Below are 27,907 nucleotides of genomic sequence, written 5' to 3'. Positions count from 1 at the left end.
ATATGGGTTTGGGCAAAAAAATGAGGCCCGTTTGGAAAACGGGTCAGGCTTCAGGCAAAACTTTTTTGGCCTGGGCCCGGCCTGAATATATAATAAAGATATAATTTTTATTTTTAAAATTTTAAATTTTAAAGTATTTTTTATTTTTATTTTTTATACAATTTTGGTGTTTATTAAAAAAATAGGTCAAGCCGGGCCAATCTTGGGCTTAGGAATTTTTCCCAGGCCAACCTGGACAAAATTTCAGACCCATATTTTAGGCCGGGCCAGACTTGAGCCTAAGATGCGGGCCAAATTTTTTCCTGAGTCCGGTCCAGCCCGGCCAATGATCACCCGTAGGTGCTAACGGAAAAGAAAATTGTAAAAATAAATAATGGAATGTCTAAAACAGACAATACTCTGTAGCTGAGGTTTTACAGAGTCAACCTTTGCTATCGAATGGATTATTTTTCTAAATACAACATAAAGAATCCAGGTTTTGAAAATATCAGATTCAAGAATTGCTCCGCTGCACCAACAACACTGTTGGTATGCTTTTTGGTTTACTGGGTTATTGTTGGAATTAAAAATACCCATTCTCAGTGTCTGCAGCACAGGGTTTTTTGGGTTTTCCTTTTTCTAAATTGTCTTTTTCACAGTGAAACTCACCCTGCATTTGATCATTTTCACAATAAAAAAATTGGTTTTTTACCTGCTATTTATTATTATATCTTTGGTTTTCATATATTTCTCATTTCTGACACAACTTCGGTTGCCTCTTTCGTTCATCTATAGGTCAGCAATTCTCAAGAGACTAATTCTTGAATCCTGGAGCAAATCAGTATTTAATTCCTCTCATTCTCCACTGGGGGCTTCTTCATTTTTACTGGGCTTGATCTCTGGTTAGCTCTCTTGTCTTTTATTCCCCATAATTTTACACCTGTTAGTGAAACCCAGTAACGTAATCACCCAATAACTATGGTTGAAAATCCATGGATTCTGGTTATTCTAATTAGGCAGTGCCGTTAAGTCACTTATTTTTTAGTCGTGGATTGAGACAAGCCTAGATGACTGTAGATGAAGCTAGCAACAGCTCCGAGTGGAGTAGAGAGCAAGATAAGGCATTTGAGAATGCCCTTGCAACATATCCTGAGGACACCTCAGATCGGTGGGAGAAAATCGCGGCTGATGTGCCTGGTAAAACTTTGGAAGAGATTAAACAACACTATGAGCTTTTAGAGGATGATGTTAACCGGATTGAGTCTGGTTGTGTGCCTTTACCTGCATATAGTTCTTCTGAGGGTTCAACATGCCATGCTGGTGATGAAGTAACTAGCAAGAAAGGAAGCGACCATTTAGGGCATTTTAATAGTGAGTCAGATCATGGGAGTAAGAATTCAAGGTCAGACCAGGAACGTCGTAAGGGGATTGCTTGGACAGAGGATGAGCACAGGTGAGTTAGATGCTCCCATTTTATTTTTAGTTTCTGTTTTCATTTAGATTGTTTTTATGTACCTTTAGAAGTATCTTGATTAAGTTTATTTTGCTTGTCGAACTTTAGTACTTAAGTGTTTTTTATGCTTTAAGGTTATTAATTAGGTACATTTGTTATGTTTTGATTGTCTTGGAATCTCTTATCTTGTTCATGTTCAGAATCTTTGGTTTTTATTTGACAAAAAAGTTTCCAATAATTGCTTTCCACTGTGAGTTACTATGAAGCTGTTGATTTTTGTTGAAGGTCAATAGATGAATAATGTGTCTTTAAATTATGTGAAATAACGGAATAGAACAGAGAGTTTCAATATTATGACATGGAATAGATTTCTTGCCAGTGCTTGTTCAGTCTCTGTCCAGAAAACTTGTACCCTGAAAAGAATAGTTACACAATCTTTAAATGTGACCTGTATAACACTCGTGGCCCTTATCTGCGGATTAACCTTTTAACCTTGTCTAATGTGGGTTAATCTTTTCGAAACCACCGTGATAGCCTTACTTTTGACCTAAAGCTGGCATTTTAGGTTTTGATTGCTTTAGGATGGTGTGTGCCTCTAATGTGCAATTGTTGTTTTTAGTTTTTTGCATAGCAGTTTGTGGTTCCATCATGAAAGTGCTTTGCAAATTTGATTCTGATATGGAAGGGAAGGGAAGGGACAACTTGAGACGGGTTATTGTAGAGAAATAGCTTCTCATCAGGCTACATTATAAGAAAGGAATTTACGAAAATAATAATCGTAACCTATGTGATTTGCTGCATCATGAAGTATCATGAATTGGTGCTTAGATTGTACAGCAAGTTTGCTTTGTTGGGTTAGTTTGATTCGCGCATTATGTTGGAAACCAAGCCTTTCCAAGTGAGAACTACGTTAGTCTGTGGTCAAATTTGCATCAAATTTAACGAATTAACTATTTAGGTTGTTTTTTTTCACTCCTATTTCGATTATACCACTTTCTAACTGAATTCTGCGTTAGACAAATTTTGGATATTTTACCTATATGAGCTGTCTCACTTCACAATATTTGGAAAGTTCACTGCCCATTTAGAATACCCATAACTAAGAGCAAGTAAAGATTAAATTCTGCCATTTTTTCTACCATATTAATTATAAGTTCCTCTAGATATTACAGATATTGGTTTGCTCTTCTTTCTCCACTAACTTTTCGAAGTTTAGCATTATATTTTTTTTTCTCATTTAATAGGATAAATTGTGTAAATTTATGTCAAATAACAGATGGACATATGGAGATGCAATTTAGGCAACTTGGCTACACATCCCTGGCATGTATACTAGGCCATATTAAGAGACACATAATGTGTATCTTCACTAAACCATGTGACACATGTCAAGCAACCTTTTCACTTCAACCTAGTGTGGCTTTTGAGGTTAGGCATGGCATGGAATTTAAGAGTTCCTACTTTAAATTGCTTTTGGGCATTTAGAAAATAGTAAATGAGTTGAGATAGGGGTATGCTTTAGGCGTAAAACTTGGCATTAATAAATGGTTTATCGTGGATACCTTATTCTATGCTTAGCATGTTGGTCGCTGAGCTTCCATTTTTCCCATTTGGTTCTTGATAAAAGTGTACTCGAAATAAAGGACAAATAATGACTTAATAGCCAGTTAAAGAGCCACTTGATTTATAAATCTATGTCAAGATTTTTTGTCCCATTTTTTTTCTTTTCTATTCTGTTTCTTGGTTTAATTAGAATGAGTATCTTTGAAAATAATGAACCAAAAAAAAAGAAGGTGAAAACTTCCATATATTGTTTAAATGACATGATAGGCTAAATAATTATTATTTCAGTATTAATTTGAACCAAATTTGTTAAGGGGGCCTTACCTGATAGAATTTAGAAGGTTCTGTGACAAGTTTAGAAAAATTGAAGTTTGATGAACTGAGCAGGAGAAAAGTAGTCTATATTTATATATACTGAAAAGGAAAAAGGTGTAAATTTACTTACTACGTCACCATTTTATCATTTTCTCTTTCAACAACTTTGATTCCAAACTGGAGGGAGCTATACAGCATGCTTCCATGGGTTGAAACACTTGTAAAAAACTCAGCGACTTGAAATGAAATAATTGTTGAATTTCAGCTATAGTTATTTATTTGGTTAAATGTTCAATTCCTTGCTAAAGATATGACTTTCCTTGCAACATTTAATTAATTCCCATTTCCAAAATTAACTGTAACTTATTGATGTAGAGTCCTTAGTTTGATAATTCTGTTCTTGACATGTGAAGTAGCCTATTTGTTTTAACATTTACTATTACATTGTACATGTAAACTACTACTATGATGATTTTATTTTACCGTTCCGATGTGAGTTTTACATTAAGTAGATGTTTTGTCTGTGCTTAAGTTTTATCTTGTAATTACTTTAACTTTGTGTTGGGAAATTTGGTATGCACTAGAAATAACTCAACCTAAAACATAGATATCTGATAGCATTAAAGATGCAAGGTTACTGTGATAATACATGTACTTAACGTTTTGGTGTGTTAGAGTTTGTGCTTGGTAAATTTGGAAGTAAGTATTGAATGCTTTCCCTTTGGATGTATGATGGCTTGATTTTTTGTCGCAGTTGTAAAGTAACATCATCACAACAACAATTGACTGTGTTTAAATAATCAGAATATTTGTTCTCTTTTCAAAAGAAGACATGCTAAAAGGGTGTTAAGACCGTGGTGGTTGGTGAAAAACCCTGCATGAAAAATATATTGGATGATTAATATAGCTGGAGGATATTTTCCGTTGAGAATGTTCAGTAACTGTTGCATGATACTACATGCTAATTCTGAGGATAGTTGTAATCTTGTTTTAGAGAGGCAGCAATCAGATTTGGAAATCTAAAGGACATCTGGGGAAAAAAGAATCTTGTAGAAGAAAGGATAAATGTAGAATTCAATTGTAACTGCTCCAGGTGGATATCTGATGTCAGCTTCTGTATATAATGAAGATTGGTGTTTGTCTTGATGCTAAAAGCTGTATGGTAAAGATACGGAGTCTCCTGGAGCTTTATGTGCAACCTGCAAACTATGTTAGGAGTTTTTAAAGCATTGGGTAGATCACTTTGAAAGATTGCATACAATTAAAGCTTTTCTTATGGTCTACTTGTATTAACATGAGTGTTAGTGCTGTTGTCATTCCTTCCACAACTCATGTATTTGTGCAGATTTCTCTGTTTGAAGCCTTGGCTTTTTAGCTTTATATGAAGTTTGTTATTGGGAAAGCAAAGTTAGGAGATCCTCCGGAAGATTCAGTAGATATATACTGAGAAATTATTTGGAAGAATTGGATAGGAAGAAAAAGGTAGGTTCCGTGCTTTATTTGCAATTAAAGTTGTTCCCCTTTTGGATTAATTGTCAGGAACAGCTAGGATTTCTGAAGGATGTTAAAAAGCATATATGGTGAATGTAGTTGAATGCTCCTTGAAGTGGATCTATTAAGGTATGTTTGAAGGAGACGAATCTGAGTCTTATTGGAATATATACTGTAATTTTTATATACTGAAAAAATTAGTAACATTTAAGAACATACTGATTTTCTTAGAAATGATAGTTGCCTAGGCTTGCATAACTTGAGTCACCTGTTGGCAGAGTTTGTCATTTTTGTTTAAAGTTTAAAATCCAGCTGTAATTGCAGGCAGCTTGATATAACCTTGGGTCATATGTGAGGCTTTTGGAACATTGTGTTTGTCATCAGCATCTCTTATTTGCTCCCTCTCCTAATGATGTGTGTTTTAGTGTTCTAGACTTCTGGTTGCCATAGTTTTGTGTAGTCGCAAATAATATTATATTTCTGAAAAGTTCAACGGTTATGCTTCCTGTATCTTAAAGAAGAAAAAGAAAGAAAGAAAAAAAAAACAGAAAGAAACTTGTGTTCTCTTATTAAAAATTCTGTTTTAGTAATATGCTCGTTTAATCAAGAGACTCGATTTTTATTGAGTTTAGTTGAGGTGCTATGATTTTATTCATTTTTGTTATTTGAAATTTGCTTAATGAGGATCCTTTCTATGAATGTGAGATGTACTTTGATGTTGCATTTGACCAATAGGCTTGTCATATTATGATTTTATTGGTATGTTTAGTCACTGTATCTTTTCTTTGTCCCTTGAAAAACAGGTTATTTCTTCTTGGTTTGGAAAAATATGGGAAAGGTGACTGGCGAAGCATATCCCGGAACTTTGTGGTCACAAGAACGCCAACACAAGTTGCAAGTCACGCGCAAAAATATTTCATTCGCTTAAACTCCATTAACAAAGATAGGAGGCGATCTAGCATCCATGATATTACTAGCGTGGGCAATGGAGAGATTCTAGCAACCCAAGGACCAATCACTGGTGAACCGAATGGTGCAGCAACTGGAGGTTCCTCCGCAAAATCAGCCAAACAACCCTCTCAGCTTCCTGCTGCACCACCAGGTGTTGGCATGTATTCTTCTCCAACTATAGGGCAGCCAATAGGAGGGCCCCTTGTCTCAACAGTTGGCACGCCAGTTAATCTTCCTGCCCCGCCACATCTAGCTTATGGAGCAGTGGTTCCTAGTGCACCGATGAACATGGGTCCTGTCAAATACTCAATGCCTCATAAATCTGATCATAGGTAATGTGGTGTTTAGCCGCTAAATGTACAAAGGATAGCAGGCATGCTTGCTTGTGCCGCCATGGGGTTTCTGGGTATTCCATTTTAGCCGGAATAAGATTTTATTATTTGCAAGCACAGGTTGCGTCTGTCATTTGGTTTAATCTAAATAAGCCATAGGGAGAGAACTTCGATGTACCTGTATAGGCAACTGTGGAGAGAGAAAATGTTAAATATGGCAGATTTATGAATTGCTCATCATTTTCGCAAGAAAATGCTAAATATTATTTGAACCACGTTTTCATGATCATATAAGATTAGGGTTAGGGGTTAAACTGAAAAAACCAAGTCAACGGTTCAAATGATTTATTTGATCGATTTTCGGTTTTTAAAATTTTTAATTATAAATACTAAATACTAAATACTCAACCCAATATCTAAATAATCAATAACAATATAAAACTTAACCCAACTAAACTCAATTGTATGAAAATTAAAAATTAAAATATACCATAAGTCATTAGGCTCTTCAAATGATAAATGATTAATGAATTTTGAAGTTGTTGTTGGTTACTTTGATTATGTTTATAATCGAATTCGAATTATGTTAGCACCACTGAATATACATTACTTTAGATTATATTTGTTTCTGTATGTAGATTTTGACGAGAGACATAACATATCAAAGGTCATAAAGTATCCAACTCGGCAACTCAACTTGAAAATCAACTTGTTGCCTATTTTATATGTGTGTATATATATGTGTGTGTGTTTTGGTCATATGACATGTAACTAAGTTGATTTTAGATTATTGTTTAAGTTAGTGCTTTGGTACTTTTGGTAACATGACTTATAATATTTTCGTGGTTGGATTTTATCCTTTAATTAGTAGTTATTCATGCTTGCTTATATAGGCTTGAATGTGCAAATTAGTAGATTAAACATTGATGCATTGAATGCCTATGATTTGATGGTGTTTGAGTGTGTTCTCTTGTGACAAATTAATGTTTTTATATTGAGGCAAGTTTTAGGTAAGTTTAAGTGCAAAATAGTATGGTGTTGAAGAGTTAGAAATGTGCATTTTAGGCCATTTAGTCATCAAGTCTTGAGATAGTGAGACCGTAAGAGCGTGTCTCGAGACTGTTAGAAAAATTTTACCTTATTATTGAGTCAAAAGCTTAATGTCTTGAGACTTGTTAGGCTAGTCTCGAAAACAATCTCATCTAGTTCTCGAGACAAGTGGCATTTGTCTCTAGATAATGAGACATCAAAGCTAAATAAAATTTGCCATACTCCAAGTCTAGAGACAAGACCCCTTGTCTCGAGACATTTAAACATCGAAACTAAAATAGTAAAACAGTAGATGACTATCTTGAGACCAAGTCTCGAGACTTGAAGACCTTTATCTTGAAACATGTTAACTTCAAAGCAAAAATACAAAATTAAAAGAGTTTAGATTTGTATTCTAATCTTGTATGAGACCCCATTTAACTCTAATTATTTAAATCATGTTTAATATGCACTCATATATGAACTCCTTAATGTAGTTGACTAATAAATCATAAATACGTAAGGTGAGCCTTTATAATTCGATATCACAAAAAGAATTTGCTTGTAACACTAAATAGTGGCATGAATGAAATCGATAAAAATCACTTCTAGTGGGTTCAACAGTAATAATGAGTAGAATAAGTAAGTTTATCCTTATGTATTTATTGAGCTCTTTGTACTCACGCGCTAGTTGTTTAAACGTGTAGGTTGTGTAGGTTGTGGACTTATCTAGAAACTTATGATTCTAACTTGAGATCGTCGCATCACCATTTAAGATTGAGGTTGTAATTGTTATTTGTATTTTGACATGTACATAGAGACTTGGACTATTAAAATAATTTGCAAATATTTTGAATTGTGAAATTAAGTGCCATTTGAATCCTATTTGAAAGTCTCTATAGCCATTGACTTATAAATTGAATTATCCATGTTTGAAAACTTACTGATATAATGTTTGGGGATGATTTGAAATGTTTTTGAACTAATTTTGAGGTTCTTTGCATCAAGTTTTGAGACTAGACTCTTTAAGTATCGAGATTGACAAGTTAGTTGATAAAAAGCTACATTAAACCTTACTTAGTTGATAAAAAGTTACATTAAACCTTACAAGTTTTGAGACTTTGGTGCTAAGTATCGAAACTTACATGTCAAGTCTCAAGACTTATATAACTTGTATTTTTTTTAATTGTTTTAAACCTTTAGAACCCTGTTTTAAGTTTTGGACATGTCCAAACATCTATGAAATGTTTCAAAATAATTTTAAAAACGTATTCAAGCTTTCTAAATGATGAGAGTGAGTTTAAAATATTTTTACTAAGTCACAAAATGGTGTTTTACTAAAAGAAAATTTTTTGTAGATGTTAAGAAAGTGTTCTGGTAGCATCCCCTATCGGTACTAATCATCGGGACAAGTAAAGGTTATTACACAGTGACAGGATCCAGTAATAACTTAATTTCTCAAGTAAATTAAAAATGAGGGGGTTAAAATTAAAAGCTAAAATAATATTAAAAGTAACTAAAAAGAAGTGGTAAAATAAAATAAATGAGAAGAAGCTTTAGTCAAGGTAAAATCCCTAATTGATTCATAAATATGATCATCAACACAATGATATCTTCAATGCCTTTGCTAAATTAGTTTTCGTTGTTGACTCAAGACTGGGCAGCTAATCTCTCCCTACCTATTTGGTAATCAAGAGACAAATTGTTTGAAATTAGTTCCCTAACCAATAAATAACTTTATAATTCAACACTTAAGATTTAACAAACGGCAGGATTAAGAACAAGAATAACTTAATTTTAACCGACAAACTCACATCAACAGAATTTATTTAATTAATCATAAATTACGACCTAAATAATCATTCAGGTTGTCATAAGTATTAAAATGAAATAAAAAATTGCAGAAGGAGTTAGTGAAAGTGAAACATCCACCGTCAATTGACGAAATAGTCACCACTTTCACCTTATTCTTTTCCTTCCTTTTGACACTCATAAAAAACCATGCATCCATTGAAGCTTAGAATTATGAGCTTTCAACATTGCCAGCAATTGAGTTGCTCAAAGCCAACATCTGGAGGGGGTCAAATGTCGAGTTTTGCATCATCATGCTGCTGGACACCCGTAATCGACTAAAGCTATCTTTGTTGACAAAAGGCGTTTGAAAACATTACTTGTGTTTTTGGAATTTATTGTCATTATTTTTTTTTTTGGATGTTCTTATTTTTTGCTGTTGGAGAATGCTTTCCTTCAATTTTTGGTCTCGCTGCTGCATCACTAGAGAAAAAGGGCAAAAGCAATACAAATATCCCATTTATTAGGATTCCTCCCATTTGGTGTGATTAAAATGATAGTTGTTTATTTAAATGTATAACAATGTGGAGGAAATTTTGTGAAAAATTAAAATTAAAAAAAAAATCCACTCCCGATTTTTATCAACATTCTAAGTATAAAATATCCGTGTTAAAATTTTATATTGGTATTAATTTCATTAAAATAATCATATTTTTTACATTTAATATATTTTTAATTTTAAAATACATAATGACAAGAATCAGTATAATCTGAAACAACTAAGCAAGCAAATAAACTAATTCGTAATAAATAAATTATGAGAGGATGAAAATTAATAGTGGACAAAACAGGACTCAAAACTATTTTTTAATTTAACTCAAATAAATATATTCGATTTAATTGAACTTTATCTCACTCAAATTAAAATAATAAATAAGATTATTCAACTCGATTAACTTAAAATTATTTTATTTAATTCGATTCCATCCATCCATGGTATTTTCTAAAATCGAAAGCTTTTCCCGCTTTTAATGCTGCCCTTGTTCTTTCAGGGCAACAATAATCCACATGGTAGCTGATACCATTTATTCTAATACACTTGTAGCTTTAGGAATTCGAGGATTACTCCATATATACTCCATACTATGCCAAGAATTGTGGATTCCAAAAACTATTAAAACCAGTACAATCTTGTTAGCTTGGACTACAGAAATTTTTGAAACTACAGTTGAGCTTCAATTCCATGGCTGCCTTTCCATTTCCCTACACTTTCTCTCTCACAAAACCTTCCATTTCAAAGTCCTTAACTACCCGTCACCATGTAAAGCTTCTAGTTTTACCTACGACCTGGAAAAACACCTCAAAAACTTGCAGCTGCAGTGCCCAAAATACCCGCTGTGCTCCTTCAAATTCCCCACTTTGGACTGTCACCGACATAGCCCAAGCTGTCGGTGGCAGGATTGTAAAATGGGGTCCTCCAGGAACCATTTCAATTGATACCAGAACCATAGAACCCGGCCAATGGTTCTTCGCCATTACCGGGGAAAATGTTGATGCCCATGATTTTATAACCCTTGATTTATCGAAAAGTGGATGCGTCGGGGTAATTGGAAACCGTGTTTGCGAGAATTGGGAAATGGGTTTCGTCCAGGTTGATGGCGACACTGTTAGTTCATTGCTGAAGATGGCAGCATTTGCAAGGAACAGGTTTGTCGGTAAAGTGGTAGCAGTTACGGGAAGTGTTGGGAAAACTAGCACAAAAGCTATGATAGCTTTGGCGCTTGAGAGTTTAGGGAGTAAAGTTTATCATAGTTATGAGCACTGGAATAATACATTCGGGGTTTCTCTCTCATTGATAACGATTCCTAGGGATGCAGGGATAGCAGTTTTGGAGATGGGAATGAATCGGAAAGGAAAGTTATTGGAATTGACACGGCTAGGGAGGCCTGATATTAGAGTGATTCTTAAAGTGGCCACTGCTCATTTGGAGAATCTTGTAAGCTTGGAGGGAGTTGCAATGGCTAAAGGGGAGATGTTCCAAGAAGCAAAGCCAGGAGATATATGTGTAGCCAATGCTGATGATCCTTTTGTCAAGAGCATTCCAGTTCCACAAGGAGCTAGAAGGGTAAGATAGGCTTGTGCTCTAATCGTGTTCTTCCAACACTTGTTATCCATGCCAGTTAAACTATTAGAAACCTATTATATGTAACATTACACACTGCATTGGCATTAGCTTATGCTTTCTAAGAGCCACAGTGTATGAGATACTAACATTTGGGCTCTTCCCCCTGCCCTACTATAGACATGTCAAAGTATTCAAGCAATTATTAGCAGCATGCTTTTAAATGGTTTCATGGTAAAAGGTGAGTCCAAGTCTTTGGACTGTCTAAGCTGTATGTTTCTCCAGTTAATCTTGGCAGTCAATAATGTGGTTTCTATTTTTTGCCTTCCATCGTAGCTGGCCCTGTAGTTTGACTTTTTCCTGTGCGTCAGGTGCTTTTTGGTCGGAGTTTGGAGTCTGATGTTCGGTTGGTAGCAGCAGAAAGGGTAGGCAGTGGTGGCGGTGTTGGAGTTCAAGTTGTCTTACAGAAAAACATGGAGATGTAAGTTTTTCTTTTTCAAATTGAACCACTCTTGGACCAAAGAGTGTTTGAAATGAATAGATCCTTGCTAATTATTTGGGGCAACTCTGGAAAAGTCAATTGAAAAGCAGGAATTTTTCTCTCAATGAATGGTTCCCTTTTAGAGTTGAGATTTTGACAAAAACAGTTGCATTCTTGCTTTGAAATCCACTTTTCGAAACTGAAGTGAATGATCAGTTGGTACGAAAGGGTTGTGCTATTGTTCAATACATTCATCATCACCATTCACAAGAGTAGGGCCTATCTATCAATGGTGATTAAAATTATATTGGAATATAATTATAAATGGAATGCAAAGTAACAAAATTAGTGGCAAATGAGATCTAAGAGCTAGGACTCAAACCAGATATCAATTTTCTTTTTTGGGTAAATTGTAACTTTTCCTTATCAACAACTATTTCATAAAGACCAAAACATGCAGAATGTTTAGGTTTGTACTCTGTAGTTTGGGCTTCTTTTCTAGGATTACATCCTTATTTGATATAAATCACTTGAAACTATTTATGCCTTTGATTCATAAACAGCTTATTGGCTTCATATCTAGGGTGGAGTTTGTGATTCCGACTTTGGGTCTGCATATGGCTGTCAATGCATGTGCAGCAGCAGCAGTTGCAACTTCTATGGGTGTTCCTCTTTCTCAAGTTGGAAGATCCTTATCTCGATACATTCCTGTTAGTATGAGGTCCGAGTTTGTTGTAGCTAAAAGTGGCATTAAGATAGTGAATGACGCTTTCAATGCCAATCCCGTTAGCGTCAAAGCCGGCACCGACACGTTGAAAAACATCGATTGTGATGGAAAAAGAGTTGCTATTCTTGGGGACATGTTTGAACTAGGTACTCATGAGATAGAGTATCATGAGGAGGTATTAAACTATTGTCTTGATGCCTGTATTGATGTAGTTGCCATTGCTGGGCAGAGGTTTCATTTAGCAGCTGATAATATGAATTTAATGAAGAAGATGAAGGCTGTACGTGCTGTTGAAACAGAAAATCTTATTCCTAAAATCTTGAACTGTTTGAATATGAATGATGTAGTCCTCGTGAAGGGTGGGTGTCAGATGCAAATGGTGAAAGTTGTGGATGCAATTAAGGCAATGCCGAGATTCACTCAACCTTCATGTTCGGGTTCGGAGAATTGAAGACAAGAACAAGGATGACAAATCTGATAAAAACAACTGATCAGGAGTCGAACTCTTAAAACAGAGTCGGTAAGGTGTGGGGCTAAGCAAGTGCCAATGTCCCTTTCGGACAAGGCGCATTTGTTCGAGACTTAACTACTGTAAGGGACTTCTACTCTTTTGTTGCTTTGTAAACTACTTTGTTGGATGCATTGAAGAATCAGGATATATGTACTCCTACTGCCATGCCATCATGTTGCAACCAACATTACATTTGTCATATGGTATGTTTTTTAAAGTTGACAAACCGGCCTGTGATTCCATCATCGTCCTGTTGTGTTGTGTTTCTTTAATGTTAAGCAAAACATAGTTTAAGTTATGGTGATTTGGAGCAATGGAAAGCAGGTGAGGCAATCTTCAATCAGCATGGGCCTACTGTCCATTCATTTCCACCTCAGGATTTGGGTTTGAAGATTTAAAAAAGAAAGCTAGAAAGATTTGTATTAAAGATAAGCACATGGATTGTTGCTTGGTTAGGTTTGCCTCTTTTGTTTTGACCAATCAAGCTTTTATGCTTAACAAATCAGCTTTTCAAAATAGGTTTCTTCCTATATCATACATAATATTTAGAAGTTTCCCAATTTTGCTACCCTCTTACGTCAGTCAGCTTTCGATATCTTTCCACTGATAAAAAGGAAAAATTGGGGAAAAGAAAGAACAAATTATTTGACTACGACCTTTAACAAAAGAAAAGTCACATGGATAAATTCTGGGTATTTGTATTTGTAGAAACGGATAATTTACATTTATAGCTCATTGAACTTCGCATTAATTTTTTATATAGGTGACCAAATTGCATTATTCTACTTTTTCATTAACAAATTGGTTAAATTCTACTATTAGTCTCTGTACTTTTCGAATTGCTTAATTTTAGTATTTGTACTTTTTTAAAATTTTAGTCCTCGCCCAAACAGTTGCGAGTCATGTACATTCGTAGATTTAGTCAAAATTCTCCAATTTGATCATTCTAAATCCTAATAATTTTAAAAATCTTATTAAATTCCTAAACCAAAAATTTAATCCTAACATGCTAAAAGGAAAGATGGTAGTGGCAGTTGGTACTATGATAGTTGATCCCACATGGTCTACGTATGACATGTCTAAAAACTTGAAGCATCACTGAGTCAGTATGAAGTCACTGCATATATAGATCATTCTGGGTCTGCAATTTGTTTGGTTAAGGTTTCCAATTGGCTACCAAATTGCATGTTTCCTTTATCTTAGCAGTAAAGGTGAGCAAACATCAGAAAGTTACAATGCCAACTCAGAAAGTTTCAAATCCACATCCTCTTCCTGTCATTTACATGCCAATCCATGACGTCTGCTTCTGTTGCTAATTTTTGACATTTTAATAACTTATCTCAATTCATCATCTCTATTTTTCACACACTTTAAAAAAAAAAAACAACCTGAATATTTTATAGGTAGACAGTTGTTCTATTATTTTTGGCAAAATGAATAAATAAAATCTAAAATGTCCTTAAACATATTCACACTTTTCTGGGGTGGTGGTAGCTCATCTCGCCCCCTTAATCATGCGGCATTTCGCAACTGTTCGTTTACCTTTCGGGAAAGTTCCCACGACGAAGGAATACAAATATATGGGCTGCTTAGCTAAATAAGTGAAGTGAAATAAGCCAAATTTAATCTTATTCACGCAATCATAAATAAATATGAAACTGTCAATTTCAAGAAATGGAGCAACTTAACATTTTCTTGGTTAGGTATTTAGTACAAAATTAAAATCATACAGTTGGACGCAACTTTCATTTCCTCAGCATCTTTTTCTTAAAGAAACCAAATCTTTTGTTTTAAATATTATTATCATTTTACAATAAAGTTTGGAATTCAACCAACTACCCCCTTTTGTATCCCTTTAAATACCATCTGCCAATCTACAACATTCATCCATAATCACAAACCATCTCTCCATTTTATCATTGAAGTATTCCCAAAGAGAAAACCAGAAAATCTAGGATTCAAATTTCATTCATGAAGATGAAGAACCAGCTACTAGAACAAGTTATTGGAGTTCCAATGAAATCAATCGTATATCGAGTTGAGAGAACCCCGAGACGATACTTACCTGATGCTGAAGGGTCTGCAACGTTCAGGACAAGTAAGTTTTGCTCTTAACCCTTAATTAATTTGTGTCAATGATGGATATGAAAATTCATTACAGCCAAGATGTTCACAATACTAATGGGAAAGTTTTGGAATTGCAGGCAAAGGGAATTTTGTACTTAAAAGAATGAACAAGCTAGGGAAGAAAGCTGATAGTTTAGCACATGGAATCCGAGAACATGGTAAGAAACATATTAGTACCGTATTCAAAGCTTATAGGTATCTGACACTCATGTTGGAGTACATGAGATCATGGTGACATGAAAGCTAATGTTTTTTTTTTTTTTTTGGTTTATTACTTGTGAAATTTGCAGTGAGACTGGGGCCCAAGATCAGTGAAACTGTGAAGGGAAAATTGAGTTTGGGGGCAAGAATTCTTCAAGTAGGAGGGGTGGAGAAAATTTTCAAACAATTATTTAGTGTGAAAGAAGGAGAGAAGCTGTTGAAGGCTTGCCAATGCTATTTATTCACAACGTCAGGTCCTATAGCAGGCCTTCTTTTCATCTCCTCTGCAAAGGTCGCCTTTTGTAGCGATAGATCCATCAAAATCCCTTCTTCGAATGGAGATTTTGTCAGAGTACATTACAAGGTATCATATATGATTGCCTCTCTGTCTTCATAATTTTGCACCCTGTAATGGCATCATCTCACGTTGTGGTGTCAAATTGGATGCAGGTTTTGATTCCACTTGAGAAAATCAAGGGAGTTAATGAGAGTGAAAACATGAAGAAACCATCTCAGAAGTACATGGAAATTGTGACAGTTGATGATTTTGATTTCTGGTTTATGGGTTTCTTGAATTATCAGAAAGCTTTCAAGTTTCTGCAACAGGCAGTAGTATCCCAAAGAGTAGAGGATGAACAAGTCACTTTCTAGGTGGCTTACAAAATTATTTATTTATCCTCTGTTTTCATCAAGTTGTTTATTGTTGATGAAACCAGGAAAAAACCATCAGCCTTAGAAATGTAAAAAGTTTTTGTTGTTGATTCAATATATAGGCTCCTTAATTCTTCAATCCCCCAAGGCTCCATATCCACTAATATATAGGATGCGTTTCCTTATAATGGTCATGGGTGACTATGGCCGGCTCCAATCTTAATATGATCGGATTGACCATCTTGATGAGTTTGAACTCCCTGTGAACACATTAAACCAAAAATAATCCACAAGAACAATACCTGATCTCAAGCATGACCAAGATATTTGAATCAGTAAATCTTTTTTATCGATAACGAGTCTTTTACCTCCAGCATCGCATAATGCATGTGAACATGGACGTTCAATTATATATAAAATATTCTAAAAAGAAAAAAATAAATCGAGTTTTTTAGATTCTACAAACAAGTTAAGAATTTAACAAGTGTATTATAAGGTGTAGTAAAAAGTATAAAAAAGGTAATTACATAAATGAATTACACTTGTCGCACCCTCAATTGATTTGTGAAGTCTAAAAAATTCTGCTGATGGTGTATCAAATAATTACCCAAATTATCATATGATATTAATCTGAGTTAATATTTACTATACTAATATTATTTCACAAGTAGCATTGAAAATTGTCCTGTATTTTTTTATATTTATTTTTTTAATATTTTGTTTGAAAGTTGAACATATTATAGTTGTTAGATCCTAATGGGACAGCAATGGTCAACTCTACGAATAGTACAAGCGGTCTGGGCAGTCGGTTCCATGAGTAGTACTAGAACCCTCTGGGGAAACCCCTCAATTTGGCAAATAAACGAGCCTGACTTATTAATCACCACAACAAACCTCAACCACCGCGTACTACCTGAGGTGACCTAGGCTTATGGCGTCAAACCATTTGACCACTTAGTAATGTGATTGCATAACGTCAGTAAGTTAAGAAACAATTTAATGGCAGAAATAATTGTGGAGTGTAATAATCAGTAGTTCGCTCGGGGATGCATTAGGATAACGTATATTTTGCTGTTATGATAAAATTTAGCAGCAACAATCCCTCCTCCATTAGCAGAGTACAAGCTTGGAAAACCAGTTATCATCTCAACTTCATTGACGCAAATGAAGTTGCCAAATCAATAGCCTCATTAACACGTGATGCATCCGTTCCCTGAAATGGAACATACATTTCCATTAATTACAGAAGATGGGGGTTGCAAGCCAACTTAAATATCACAAAACACCAAGGAGTTTGGAGTCTAAAGAACAACATGCAACAGTATTCAAGATTTAAGTGCTAAGAATCCAAACAGTTCTTACAGAACCGAATTTTGAAATAAGTTACCAACATGTCCTGTAGACAAACCACCCTTGCCTCTACCACACTTCCCCTTCAGATTTCTCCGGTACACCAGCATAAACAACATCCTTGTTTGTAGTTTCATCGATACTGAAAACCATAACTGGCATTTCTTGTTTATTAATTCGCAACAAACGTGTGAAGCAAACTTCGATAAAAAGATTCAATTAATTAAAAGTAAGGGTCAACATTAGCTAGAAACCTTCTGCTGAATAACTTTTGACACTGTTTCGCGTAGAGCAGCTACATCTAAACCAACATCAATCCAGGTGATACAGAAGGAAGGTTTTTCTGTCATCTCAAATTTTTAATCGATGGAATTGTAAAATTATAGTAAAAAGAAGTAATTGGCTTAATGGTTAAGAACTAGTGAAGTATCCTTGAGGCTTGAGTTCAATTTCCTTTGTCTGCAATTTTTTTTCTTTTAAGTCTGTGCCATCCGCTCCTAAAAAATGGTCAAAGTTCATTCTTTTCTTAAGGATTAAAATAATTCTATGTTGAGTTTTTTTCTCTTTTCCCCTATTGTTGTCCCCCTCTCTAGCTCTCTTCTCTTCTCTGTTCCCCACCTCCCCTTTCTTCCATTCTCCTATTTTCTTCCACCATTATTGTCGCTCCTAGTGGTCCTCTTCCTCTCATTTTATTTCTTTTGATCAGTTTTTTCATTGTCGAGGCCGAATTATTGTTGTCCACCTTTTGTTCTTCACTGTTGTCGTCACTGCTTCCTCCTTTTTCCTCCTCTATCACCGCCATGGTGATCAACCACCACTCTTGTCGCCATGATGAAAATAGATTTAATTTTATTTCAAGACAATTACAAACATAACAATTGGTTCATTTTTCAAATGAGAATGAGATTCCATTGGAACAAATTAATAATAATGATGAATCTTGTCAAGAATTAAGAAAAAATAAAAGGATTAAAAAGGTCAAAGATTTTGGACAAGATTTTATTATGTTTCTTGTAGAAGGAAAATGTGAAAAAAAGTATGTGCAATAAGATACCTTATTGTTATAATACGGAATTTGATCCTATTACATTTCAAGAGTCAATGAAATCTCAAGACTCTGTTTTTTGGAAAGAAGTAATAAATGATGAGATGTGTTCAATAATAGAAAATCAAACATGGATCTTAGTTGATCTTCCACCAGGTTCCAAACCTATAGGTTGTAAATGGATCTTCAAAAAGAAAATGAAGGTTAATGGGAACCATTGATAAATTTAAAGTAAGATTAGTAGCCAAAGGTTTTCTACAAAAATAAGGTATTGATTACTGTGATACCTATGCTCCAGTAGCAAGAATTGCTACAATTAGACTTTTAATATCACTTATCTCAATATATAATTTGGTTGTTTACCAAATGAATGTTAAAACTGCATTTTTAAATGGTGAATTGGAAGAGGAAGTGTACATGGAACAACCAGAAGGTTTGTTGTTCCAGGACAGGCGTATAAGGTATGTAAGCTTGTTAAATCTCTATATGGACTTAAACAAGCACCAAACCAATAGCACCAAAAGTTTGATAAGGTTGTTTTAGCTAATGGCTATAAAATAAATGAATCTGATAAGTGCATATATAGCAATTTTGAAAATGGAAAAGGTGTCATAATTTTCTTATATGTAGATGACATGCTCATTTTTTGCACGGATTTGGAACAAATAGAAAACATAAAGAAATTCTTGTCAAACAACTTTGATCTGAAGGATATGAGTATAGCAGATATTATTCTTGGGACTAAAATAACCCAAGAGGAAAGCACTATAGCTTTATCACAATTACATTACATTGAAAAGGTGCTTAAAAAGTTTTATCTTTTCAATTGTATACCAGCACCTACACCCATGGATCCTCAAATAAAATTAGCATCTAATGCTGGTAGGAAAATTGATCAATTGAAATATACAAGTCTAATTGGTTGTCTTATGCACATAATGACTTGTACAAGACTAAAAATTTGAGTAGGTATACAAGTAATCCAAGTAGTTTGCATTGGCAAGCTTTGAATAGAGTACTTAGGTACTTAAAGTAAACTATTAACTATGGATTGTGTTATAATAGATATCCTTCAATTTTAGAAGGGTATTCGAATGCTAGTTGGATTAAAAGTTTGGAAGATCATGCATCTACTAGTGGATGGATCTTCATTCTTGGTGGATGAGTCATTTCTTGGGGTTCCAAGAAACAAACATGTATTACTGATTTCACCATGGCAGCAGAATTTATTGCATTACCTGTTGCATCTAAAGAAGTAGAATGGTTAAGAAATTTTCTTTATGATGTACCTCTATGGCCTAAGCCAATTTCACCTATTTCTATCCGTTGTAATAGTGAAGCTACTCTAGCAAAGGCATATAGCCAAGTATATAATGGAAAGTCTAGACACATTGGATTAAGACACAGCTATGCCCGACAATTAATCTCTGATGGAGTGATCACTATTAATTATGTGAGGTCAAGTGAAAATTTAGCGAATCCTTTGACAAAAAGTCTTGCTAGAGATGCAGTCAACCATACCTCAAAAGGGATGGGACCCAAGCCCATTAATTAGAGTCACCCATGATGGAAACTTGACTCAACATTTGGTATAATGTCAAGTCTTAAGTTCAATGAGACAAAGTACATCACTAGTATGTGACTATTAACATTATAAATGAATCCATCCTAAGATTAAAGTGTTAGGTACCTGTAATGATAAGGGAAGGATGAGTAATGTACTCTTAATGGACTCATAACATAAATATGTTAGTGTTATAATTACGGGAACACTCTTGATGTATGTGAGTGGAAGTGTGGCCGCTTCTAAGAGCTCAAGGGCTTGGCTCTGACAGCACTCATGAAAAGAGGACACAGACACATGGCCATAATAGTGTCCCTGGATACTATGCATTGACCGATGTTGAAATCATTGCGTGAGATGTGTTCGATTAATCAAATGGAATAGCTGGTTCAAAGCTTAGTCTACAATGCAATTTCTATTAACTTTAGCATGTTTTCACTAAATGAAGGTTCAGTTGTAAAACATCTTCATTTATGCAAATTGATTTCCAAGAATGTCAAAATCTAAAATATTTTGAAAATGGGGGAGGGGGATTGTTGGAATATTTTTAAATTTTTATAGTGTTCCAATAACTATAAATGAAATGGTGTAATTAATCAAATGTTAAATCTTTTGATTATTGCTCAAAAGTCATATCACTTGATTTTTGACAATATTAAATGAATAACTATGTCTCTTTATAAAAATATTATTATTCGGAAAAGACACCTATTGAAAGATGTCTCTATGAAGAGACATGAAAATTCCTATAAATAGGAATGTGATTTCATTTGGAAATCGCACCAACAAGTTCTAATATTATTTCTATCATTCCTCTATTTTTTTTAATATTATTAGATTATTCTATAAAGAATTACTGCAGAAATTTTTTGTAGAAATTGAGTTTCTTGTTATAAATTGCTCAGTGCTTAGAGGACTACTTTCGTCAATGCAAAACGCAAATAGTCATTGGCTTCATTGTATCCTCGAGGTTAATTTGCTTGAAACTCTTTTTGCACACCGAAGATAGGTGAGGGCGAATATAACCTTAAAGATAGTGGCTTGATACACGCCTTAGAGCCTTATCCTATTTCTTCTTTTTCTGTTTGAGTTTCATTTGTGTGTTCAAGATTTTCCTCACCGGATATTTGTACTAACATTTTATTTTCAAACAATGCATCTTTTGAATAAAATTGGACTAAAATTATAAATAACCTAACAAATCGGTGATTTTATTAAATTTAATGCAACCACGTTAAGTTTTTCGAAAAATTGTTTAAAATAACGATAAATCAAACATTCTTACTTGACCATTCGGCGACTAATGTAACATTTAGGATTCGGCCATAAAATCTAGATCAAGTTTGAAAGGTTACATTTTCCCTCTTTGGCAGCAAGCTCATCCAATTCAGTTGCTATTATGACTGTTTTCTGCATATTTTCTTCAGCAATGTTCTTTTGTGCTTTTTTCAGTTGATTATGATAAAACAAACCAATTAAAAGGAACATGGTTTCTCAAGCTGAGGTGATGAAAACTAAATTTGATGGTGTTTACAGATGAGCCGAGATACCTGAAGTTGCGCAATCTTGCCCCTAATGACAGCTTTTTTGGCAGTAGGAATTGATTCAGAATCCACACTCGTTTTTAAAGAGGCCACTTTCTGTAAAGCAACAAAATAAATTTTCAAAATGGAAGGGAAATCGGTATGCTACGCCCTTGTAGAAGGATGAATCCTCCATGTGCGACAAAAGAAGGAATGTTCGAAGCCAAATTAGAAACAACAGAATGAAGAAAATGCTTAAGCTTATACTTCTCCAAAGACAGCTCGCAAACCATTGATACGCTTGGCTTCAGCAAGTGTTGTTTCCTTTGAATATACATCTAACTCAGCTTTGATTTGCTCATTCACAATAGACTCAATTTTTCTCAAATGGTCAGCATTGATAGCCCCAACATTGGATCAAATTTAGCAATAATTTGAATCATACTGCAAAGTAAATAACTAAGGTGCTAAGTGATAAACTAAAAGAGTTAAAACAAGTCAAATTAAGTATTCAAGTTTTTGTTGTTAAAAGTTTCAAGTACTAAATTTCTGATGGTGGGTATGCCACTGGAAATTTATGTATATGTGCGTGTTTTCAAATGGTTTGCTATAAGATCATAATAATTTGGCTTTGTTTGACAATTGACAGTGACAACATGTTGCAGCCCAAAATACATTTATGAAAATGAGGTAAATATTATAGTGTAAAATAACATTATATCTTATTTTAATAAATTTGAAAGAAGTGATATATGAATGAAAAATATATCAAATGCATTTTTTTTTAGTTTTAGAATTAAAATTTAAATTTTGTGTCTAATATTAAATTAAATTTGAATAATTATGTTATATTACTAACCATTCTATTAATGTAAATTATATCGGTTGCTCTATGCATGTTCAAATTCGAAAATTTATTATAGACGAAGAAGAAAGAAAATGCTTTCAAGACAAAGAAAAAGTTTCGTGGAGCAAAAGTCGAAATTAATAATTGCATTACTGATAATAGTATAAATGTAAATCATGAATATTTTGAAGATAAACTTCTCCTATCTTCAAAACTAATCATTTGAATATTCTTTTAAAAGGTATGTATTTTGATTTGGTTATTACTAATTTAATTTTTATAATAAAATGATTCTTTAAATTGATATTTAATACAAAAAAATTTGTGGTTCTTGAAATATTACACCAAAAGAAAGGTTTAAACTAAATCACCAGTTTGGTTGATTTTAATTTTCTAGAAGACCTCAATAGTCATGGCACCACATGTGCTTTTATTGTCGTCGGAACTTTAACAAAATTAAAATGGCTCAAAGATGTTTCTAGAATTTTCGATTCTAAAATACAAAGGGTAGACTTATTTGCTAGGATAACATCCTACAAAATTTCTAGTGATAAGGTGATAACTTATAAAAGTATTTAAATTTTAAAAAGCTCTTCACTTGATGTTATAAGGAAAGCAATTTTGGACAAGGTAGATTTAATAATGATATCATTGAGAACATATAATTTGTTAAATAGTTTCTTATATCTTCGTGATCTAGTTAATATGGAAGGATATTTGGCAATAAAAGAAAATATAGTGGTTTGTACATCTTCAAGTAATCATGTTGAAAACCTATACTCTCTTTCGGGAGGGATAGCTCATTGAATTATTGAGGTCAATATAATTCTGGTGGAAAATTCGTAACACGAGTTGAGCTAGGAGGTAGAATACAAATCAAGGTACATCATCATTCTCTAATTAAATTACTAGCCGAATGATAAGGTACAAACTTATTATATATTCTTTAATTTAGGGTTCGGTTCATTTATGGATAAATATGAAGATCATTGTAAACTAATTCATTGGTCTGATAATGAGCTCTCTAAAATTTTATTTAAATCATATTGTAATCTATATAAAATTATATTAACAGAAACAATTGTTTATATGTTAAAAGAGTCATTGAAGTTGTAGAAACAAGTAAAGGAAAAGAAGTTGAATCCAAAGCTGAAACATCCCAATTACAAAAAGAAAAAAGCGAAAATACGGAAACATATGAAGGGAAAAATTATTATCATGATGAAAAATATGGTTAATAAAAGAACTTTTAAGTATAAATATTGCTAGAATACTGTGCTCATTTTCAATAAATGAATTTCGATGATAAGAATTTCACAAACCTGTTGTTTACGTCAAGAAAAGATAGCAATAGGATTCGCAAGTAAATAGCAAACGGAAGGTATGATTTTAAAAGTTCGTTTCATTATTTTGGATAATTTATATATATATATATATGTCTATTAAATATTAATATTAATATTATCATATTATTTTCAAAAGAAAATAAAGCAAAAGCCAACAAGACTATTTAAAAGGAAGATGAAGAACTTTGGTAAAGTTATTTTCAAATCTGGAATAAGCTCAAATCCATATGATCCATATATACTAAACGTAGTTATATTTTTTTATTGATAGAATATATAGTTTATTATTTATTATCCGTTTTATATCAAGATTTAAATATATATTCATACAATTGATATTTTGGTTTTAACTTTCGCAACCTGATACATGTGCTTTGTGAGAAAATATTTTACATGCTAGCAAATGCGATGCTCAAAATATATATGCTTATTAGCAAGTGAAGAGTGGTACTTCAATGGCTAATGCGGTTGTTGTTGACATGCTATCTTACATTAAATCATTTCACAAAGATCGGGAATTAGCAAGAATTAAATCGGCTATAATGATTAGTGGTAATTCAACATTTATTTCATATTCATTAGTGTTATTAAAATCTTTTTAACCATTACAAGTTTGTTTAGGTTCATGGTAATAACTTTTCTTTATTCTTATGGAGCAGATCGAGTGATAAAGTTGTGTTGACATAGGAAATAGACGTATTAATCGTAGAAAGTAGTGAGTCCAGGTTGAGTCTGCAAAGTATTTCAGTAGCAGTTAAATTACCTTTTCCTTGAAGCATCGTTAAATGAGGGCAAGATATTTTTGATCCTTTGATTCACCTTTTACCAATCATCCAAAAATTGAAAAATAGATTCAACCAGATATCTAGATTTTGGTGAAATGGTATCCAATTATTCATTGATCTTAATGGAATAGATTTTCTATTCTCTAGTCCTAAATGAATTACAGAGAAAGAACGCAAGTTGGAGAAAATTTATAGATGCTACACAACTTTTATTGTCATGGCCAGATACAAATCAATGGTGATGTAGGAACAAATTACCTCATTCCACAAAGTCATGAAAGGAGTAATATACATGCAAAATACACATATACATCCGAGCAAAATAATAAACAGATAAAACAACACAAGCATTGCTCGATCCAACCTCTATGCATAACATGTACAAGAACTCGGAATGAAATTTGCTTAAAGCCGTCGCTATGGCACTCCCTCCCATTGGCTTTGAAACCTGGTCGGTTGTAAATTTGGGACAGTATCTTCCATCGGTACTAACTGGTTCAAATTGTCAAGATCTTAAACAAGAACATCTGGCTCACTTAAGCTACCGGTGAAGTTCACTTTACAATACTCGGGGAAAACTAATCCGGCTTCATCACAACCTGCCTTAGTTACATGAGGGCAGGACCTCACATCAAGGTATTCCAAAGAATTGCATTGATTCAAAAGCATATTGATTCCTGAAACAGTAATCTTTGGACAGTTACTGATTTTCAAAACCTTCAAGCTGAACTCAATTTCCCCATTTCTTAAATCCTCAAAAGCAGCATCTGTAACCTCCTCGCAGCATCCAATATCGAGCGCCTCTAAGTTCTTGCACTGTGTAAGAATGCAGCTCAACGAAGAGTCAGAAATGTTTAAGCACCAATCCATCCGCAAATTCTTAAGACTATTTTTACATGCAGCAGCTAATGACTTTATAGACTCATCAGACACATCCCGGCAACCACCGATTATAAGAGTTTCAAGATTTTTGCAGAATTTAGATACGGAGAATATTGACTCATCCCCAACTTTATAACAGTCCAACAACTTCAGTGTCTTCAGAGAAGATGAACAAACCTCAGCAACCTTGGAAATCCCAACATCTCCAACACTGCTGCACTTATTAATGTCTAAAAACCTAATGTGTTGACAACCATTTACAAGATCTGCTAGTCCAGAGTCACTTATGTTGGTGCATCCCTGCAAGCCTAACTCCACTAGATTCTTACAATTCCTAGAGAGAGAAAACAACAATCCATCAGTGACAAATCTGCAGCCTGCAAGATGCAGGCTCCTCAGGTCATGGCAACCGTCAGCAACAGCTGACAATCCCTTGTCTGTCAACTTTCGGCAATATGATGCATCCAAAGATTGTAGGGAAGGAAGACCCCCACCAATCAAAGCCAATCCTCTATCTGTAATAGCTGTAATACATAGAGGACGCAAGCCAAATTGCCCCAATTCAGAATGCAATATAGGATAACTTGATAAAGAACAGGTATGTAAGGAATTGAAATACATATATAAAAAGACTCAAAATAGAGAAACACCCATCAAACCAGAACCAAAAACAAACATCTTACAACCCTGCAAATTGGGATTATCAAGCACTATTGTCAGTAACAAAAAAGAAACCCTCAAAAGCCATAAAAAAACCTTCCCCACAGATAAAAGAGAGAGAGAGAGAGAGAGAGAGAGAAGAAATGCCAATTAGAAGAAAATAAAAGCCCAAGGCAAACACTTTTACCTTTACAATTTTGCAACTTGAGGACCTTCAAGCACTTGAAACCTTCAGCGATAACGGCAAGATCAGAGTCAGTAACCCCAGGATAGAAAGACCTGGAAACGGACTGAGAGAGGTCCAACTCCAGCACGCGTGTGAACCTGGCAGCCATCCTGCTGAGCATGTGCGATCCCGCACGAGCGGAGAGCTTCTTCCTCTCGGTACTCTGCAGATGCAGCCATCTCTTGCAGACCAGACCAAACACTTCCTTGTCCTTATCACTTTCCAGCCTTGACAGTATCGATCTCAACTCGTCGTCCGTCAATGTGTCGTTTATGCAAACCGGGGGCGCAACAGCATCGGCCATTGGATTGGATCCAATTGTACAGAGATGATTAGGGCGGAGGATTTTGGGGATTAGGGTTGAATGAATGGAAACCTCTAAATATAATAAATTATATATGTAAGATGAAATGAGAGAGGGAATATAGTATATAAGCTAAGTTGACAGAGGGGAGATGTAGGAGAAACGCAAAGGTTACGGTGCTGGGATTACGGAAATGCCCTTGTTGGTGGTGGAGTGACGGTGCATGTTACAGGGGCATGTTGAACATTTCAGGAGTAAAAGTTAAAATTGTCGGTTAAGGTGTCCGATGATTTGGAAATTGGTAAAGTTACAAAGGTTGTTCGAAATTCGAATGATGCCCACGATTGTTGGCTATTTAAATTTTAAAACATATTTATTTTATTTAATTATTTATACCATTCAATCAATTGGTTCGGATAAATGCTAATAATTTTGAATACCAATTACTCCATCCATCGCCCTGACTAATCCCCTCACAATTGACCATAAAATATCTTCTTTTCTCATTAGCGAGGTCGAACCTCGATCTCATAATTAAAAGGTGAACTGAACAACCACCACATTACACCTTATAGGTAATATTACTCAAATTTTGATATATAATTTGATATTTTTCATCTTTTGAGATGAAATATTTATATATAATATTTAAAACCAAATTTTGTAGAAAAAATAATATATAGATACTCAAATTCTTGATTTTTATGTTTTTAGCAATTGCAAGCTATAATTGATTATTTTAAAAAAAAGTTAAATATGCCTAAAGTCTTTCTAATTTTTTAAAATTTGAAATACTGAGTTGTTTTAATTTCTTTGGATTTGAAATGTTAGTCCAATTACAAACTCTATTTATTTTTTTTCCTTAATATTGCTAAGTTGGAATTTATAAATATTTTTAAACAAAATAAAATTTTAAACTATTACAAGATGCTAACTTCGGTCCTAGTAATTACTTAATACAAGCCGAAATTAAGGACTTTTACAAGAAACTACGGAATCTACAGCTACCATCAAAAATTACAATCATAATATGGCGAATTTCCTGGAACTACATCCCTACCCTAGTAAATCTCAGACATAAACGAGTGGCCACAAATGTTATATGTCCTCGTTGTTGTACTTGGGAAGAAGATAGTTATCATGTCTTTCGGCAATGCCCTACAATAATAGAGGTATGGCAAAATTTAAACCTTTATTGGGTCATAAATAACACGATTCAAAGCTTTTGGGTATGGCTTACCTAGGTTTTCAAGAGGGGTACTTGTAAATAGTGCTAACTTTTTTGCTGTACTTTATGGTTAATCTGGAGTTCAAGGAATCAGCTAGTACATGAGGGGAAGAACACGACGGGAAGGGAATTATAACAGAGAATACAAAGGTATATGGTAGAGTTAGATGGTTTGGAAGAAAGGAAGATTACCTTCAATGTAGATAGAAGCCACAGACAACGAGAAGAGAACACGAGGGTGACGATTCAGTTTGATGCAGCTTTTGACAAAAGAAACTCCAAATCGGCTTCGGGTCTAGTGGTTCGGGGTCTGATGGGCGAGATTCTAGCATCGAAGATCGTCCTTCATAATAACGTTTCATCTCCGTTTGCAGCAAAAGCATATGCAGGATTACAGGTCATTACGTTAGGACTTTCAATGGG

The 27,907-nt window shown here is 34.2% G+C and overlaps 4 protein-coding genes and 1 pseudogene across 9 annotated transcripts; 3 read left to right on the top strand and 2 right to left on the bottom strand.

Moving 5' to 3' along the window:
• Positions 1-397: 397 nt before the first annotated feature.
• LOC105764138 (transcription factor SRM1) lies at positions 398-6,359 on the top strand. Of its 6 annotated transcripts, XM_012582626.2 has the most exons (4): positions 508-528; positions 775-881; positions 996-1,432; positions 5,605-6,359. In XM_012582626.2, exons 3-4 carry the CDS (start codon positions 1,047-1,049, stop codon positions 6,086-6,088), a joined length of 870 nt encoding a protein of 289 aa, XP_012438080.1. In that variant the 5' UTR covers positions 508-528; positions 775-881; positions 996-1,046; the 3' UTR covers positions 6,089-6,359. The 6 variants fall into 6 exon arrangements, with proteins under 6 accessions (XP_012438079.1, XP_012438080.1, XP_052481489.1 ...); XM_012582625.2 differs by having other exon boundaries at positions 398-528; positions 775-1,432; XM_052625529.1 differs by lacking the exon at positions 508-528 and having other exon boundaries at positions 598-881; positions 1,025-1,432.
• Positions 6,360-9,978: 3,619 nt separating this feature from the next.
• On the top strand, positions 9,979-12,990 carry LOC105764137 (uncharacterized). The gene is made up of 3 exons (XM_012582624.2): positions 9,979-11,029; positions 11,398-11,507; positions 12,091-12,990. Exons 1-3 carry the CDS (start codon positions 10,148-10,150, stop codon positions 12,683-12,685), a joined length of 1,587 nt encoding a protein of 528 aa, XP_012438078.1. The 5' UTR covers positions 9,979-10,147; the 3' UTR covers positions 12,686-12,990.
• A 1,618-nt stretch (positions 12,991-14,608) lies between these two features.
• LOC105764136 (putative GEM-like protein 8) lies at positions 14,609-15,863 on the top strand. Its single transcript, XM_012582622.2, has 4 exons — positions 14,609-14,843; positions 14,950-15,030; positions 15,163-15,437; positions 15,524-15,863. Exons 1-4 carry the CDS (start codon positions 14,717-14,719, stop codon positions 15,722-15,724), a joined length of 684 nt encoding a protein of 227 aa, XP_012438076.1. The 5' UTR covers positions 14,609-14,716; the 3' UTR covers positions 15,725-15,863.
• A 1,002-nt stretch (positions 15,864-16,865) lies between these two features.
• On the bottom strand, positions 16,866-21,499 carry LOC128035505 (alanine--tRNA ligase-like; annotated as a pseudogene).
• A 2,863-nt stretch (positions 21,500-24,362) lies between these two features.
• On the bottom strand, positions 24,363-26,370 carry LOC105764135 (F-box/LRR-repeat protein 4). The gene is made up of 2 exons (XM_012582620.2): positions 25,914-26,370; positions 24,363-25,590 (listed from the first exon to the last, which is right to left on the bottom strand). Exons 1-2 carry the CDS (start codon positions 26,254-26,256, stop codon positions 24,698-24,700), a joined length of 1,236 nt encoding a protein of 411 aa, XP_012438074.1. The 5' UTR covers positions 26,257-26,370; the 3' UTR covers positions 24,363-24,697.
• Positions 26,371-27,907: the final 1,537 nt, after the last annotated feature.

Source organism: Gossypium raimondii, chromosome 12 (assembly GCF_025698545.1).
Source record: "Gossypium raimondii isolate GPD5lz chromosome 12, ASM2569854v1, whole genome shotgun sequence".
Taxonomy (NCBI): Eukaryota; Viridiplantae; Streptophyta; class Magnoliopsida; order Malvales; family Malvaceae; genus Gossypium; species Gossypium raimondii.
The sequence above is the reverse complement of the archived record's forward strand: the minus strand, read 5'-3'. Positions and strand labels throughout refer to the sequence as shown.

Bases quoted from the DNA above. Each gene is read 5' to 3' on its own strand.
- LOC105764138 (XM_012582625.2), top strand. From the start codon at position 1,047: ATGACTGTAGATGAAGCTAGCAACAGCTCCGAGTGGAGTAGAGAGCAA. The intron at 1,433-5,604 runs GTGAGTTAGATG...CTTGAAAAACAG, and splicing joins TGGACAGAGGATGAGCACAG to GTTATTTCTTCTTGGTTTGG.
- LOC105764137 (XM_012582624.2), top strand. From the start codon at position 10,148: ATGGCTGCCTTTCCATTTCCCTACACTTTCTCTCTCACAAAACCTTCC. The intron at 11,030-11,397 runs GTAAGATAGGCT...CCTGTGCGTCAG, and splicing joins TTCCACAAGGAGCTAGAAGG to GTGCTTTTTGGTCGGAGTTT. The intron at 11,508-12,090 runs GTAAGTTTTTCT...CTTCATATCTAG, and splicing joins TTACAGAAAAACATGGAGAT to GGTGGAGTTTGTGATTCCGA.
- LOC105764136 (XM_012582622.2), top strand. From the start codon at position 14,717: ATGAAGATGAAGAACCAGCTACTAGAACAAGTTATTGGAGTTCCAATG. The intron at 15,031-15,162 runs GTAAGAAACATA...TGAAATTTGCAG, and splicing joins ACATGGAATCCGAGAACATG to TGAGACTGGGGCCCAAGATC. The intron at 15,438-15,523 runs GTATCATATATG...AATTGGATGCAG, and splicing joins TTGTCAGAGTACATTACAAG to GTTTTGATTCCACTTGAGAA.
- LOC105764135 (XM_012582620.2), bottom strand. From the start codon at position 26,256: ATGGCCGATGCTGTTGCGCCCCCGGTTTGCATAAACGACACATTGACG. The intron at 25,591-25,913 runs GTAAAAGTGTTT...TATGTATTACAG, and splicing joins CAAGTTGCAAAATTGTAAAG to CTATTACAGATAGAGGATTG.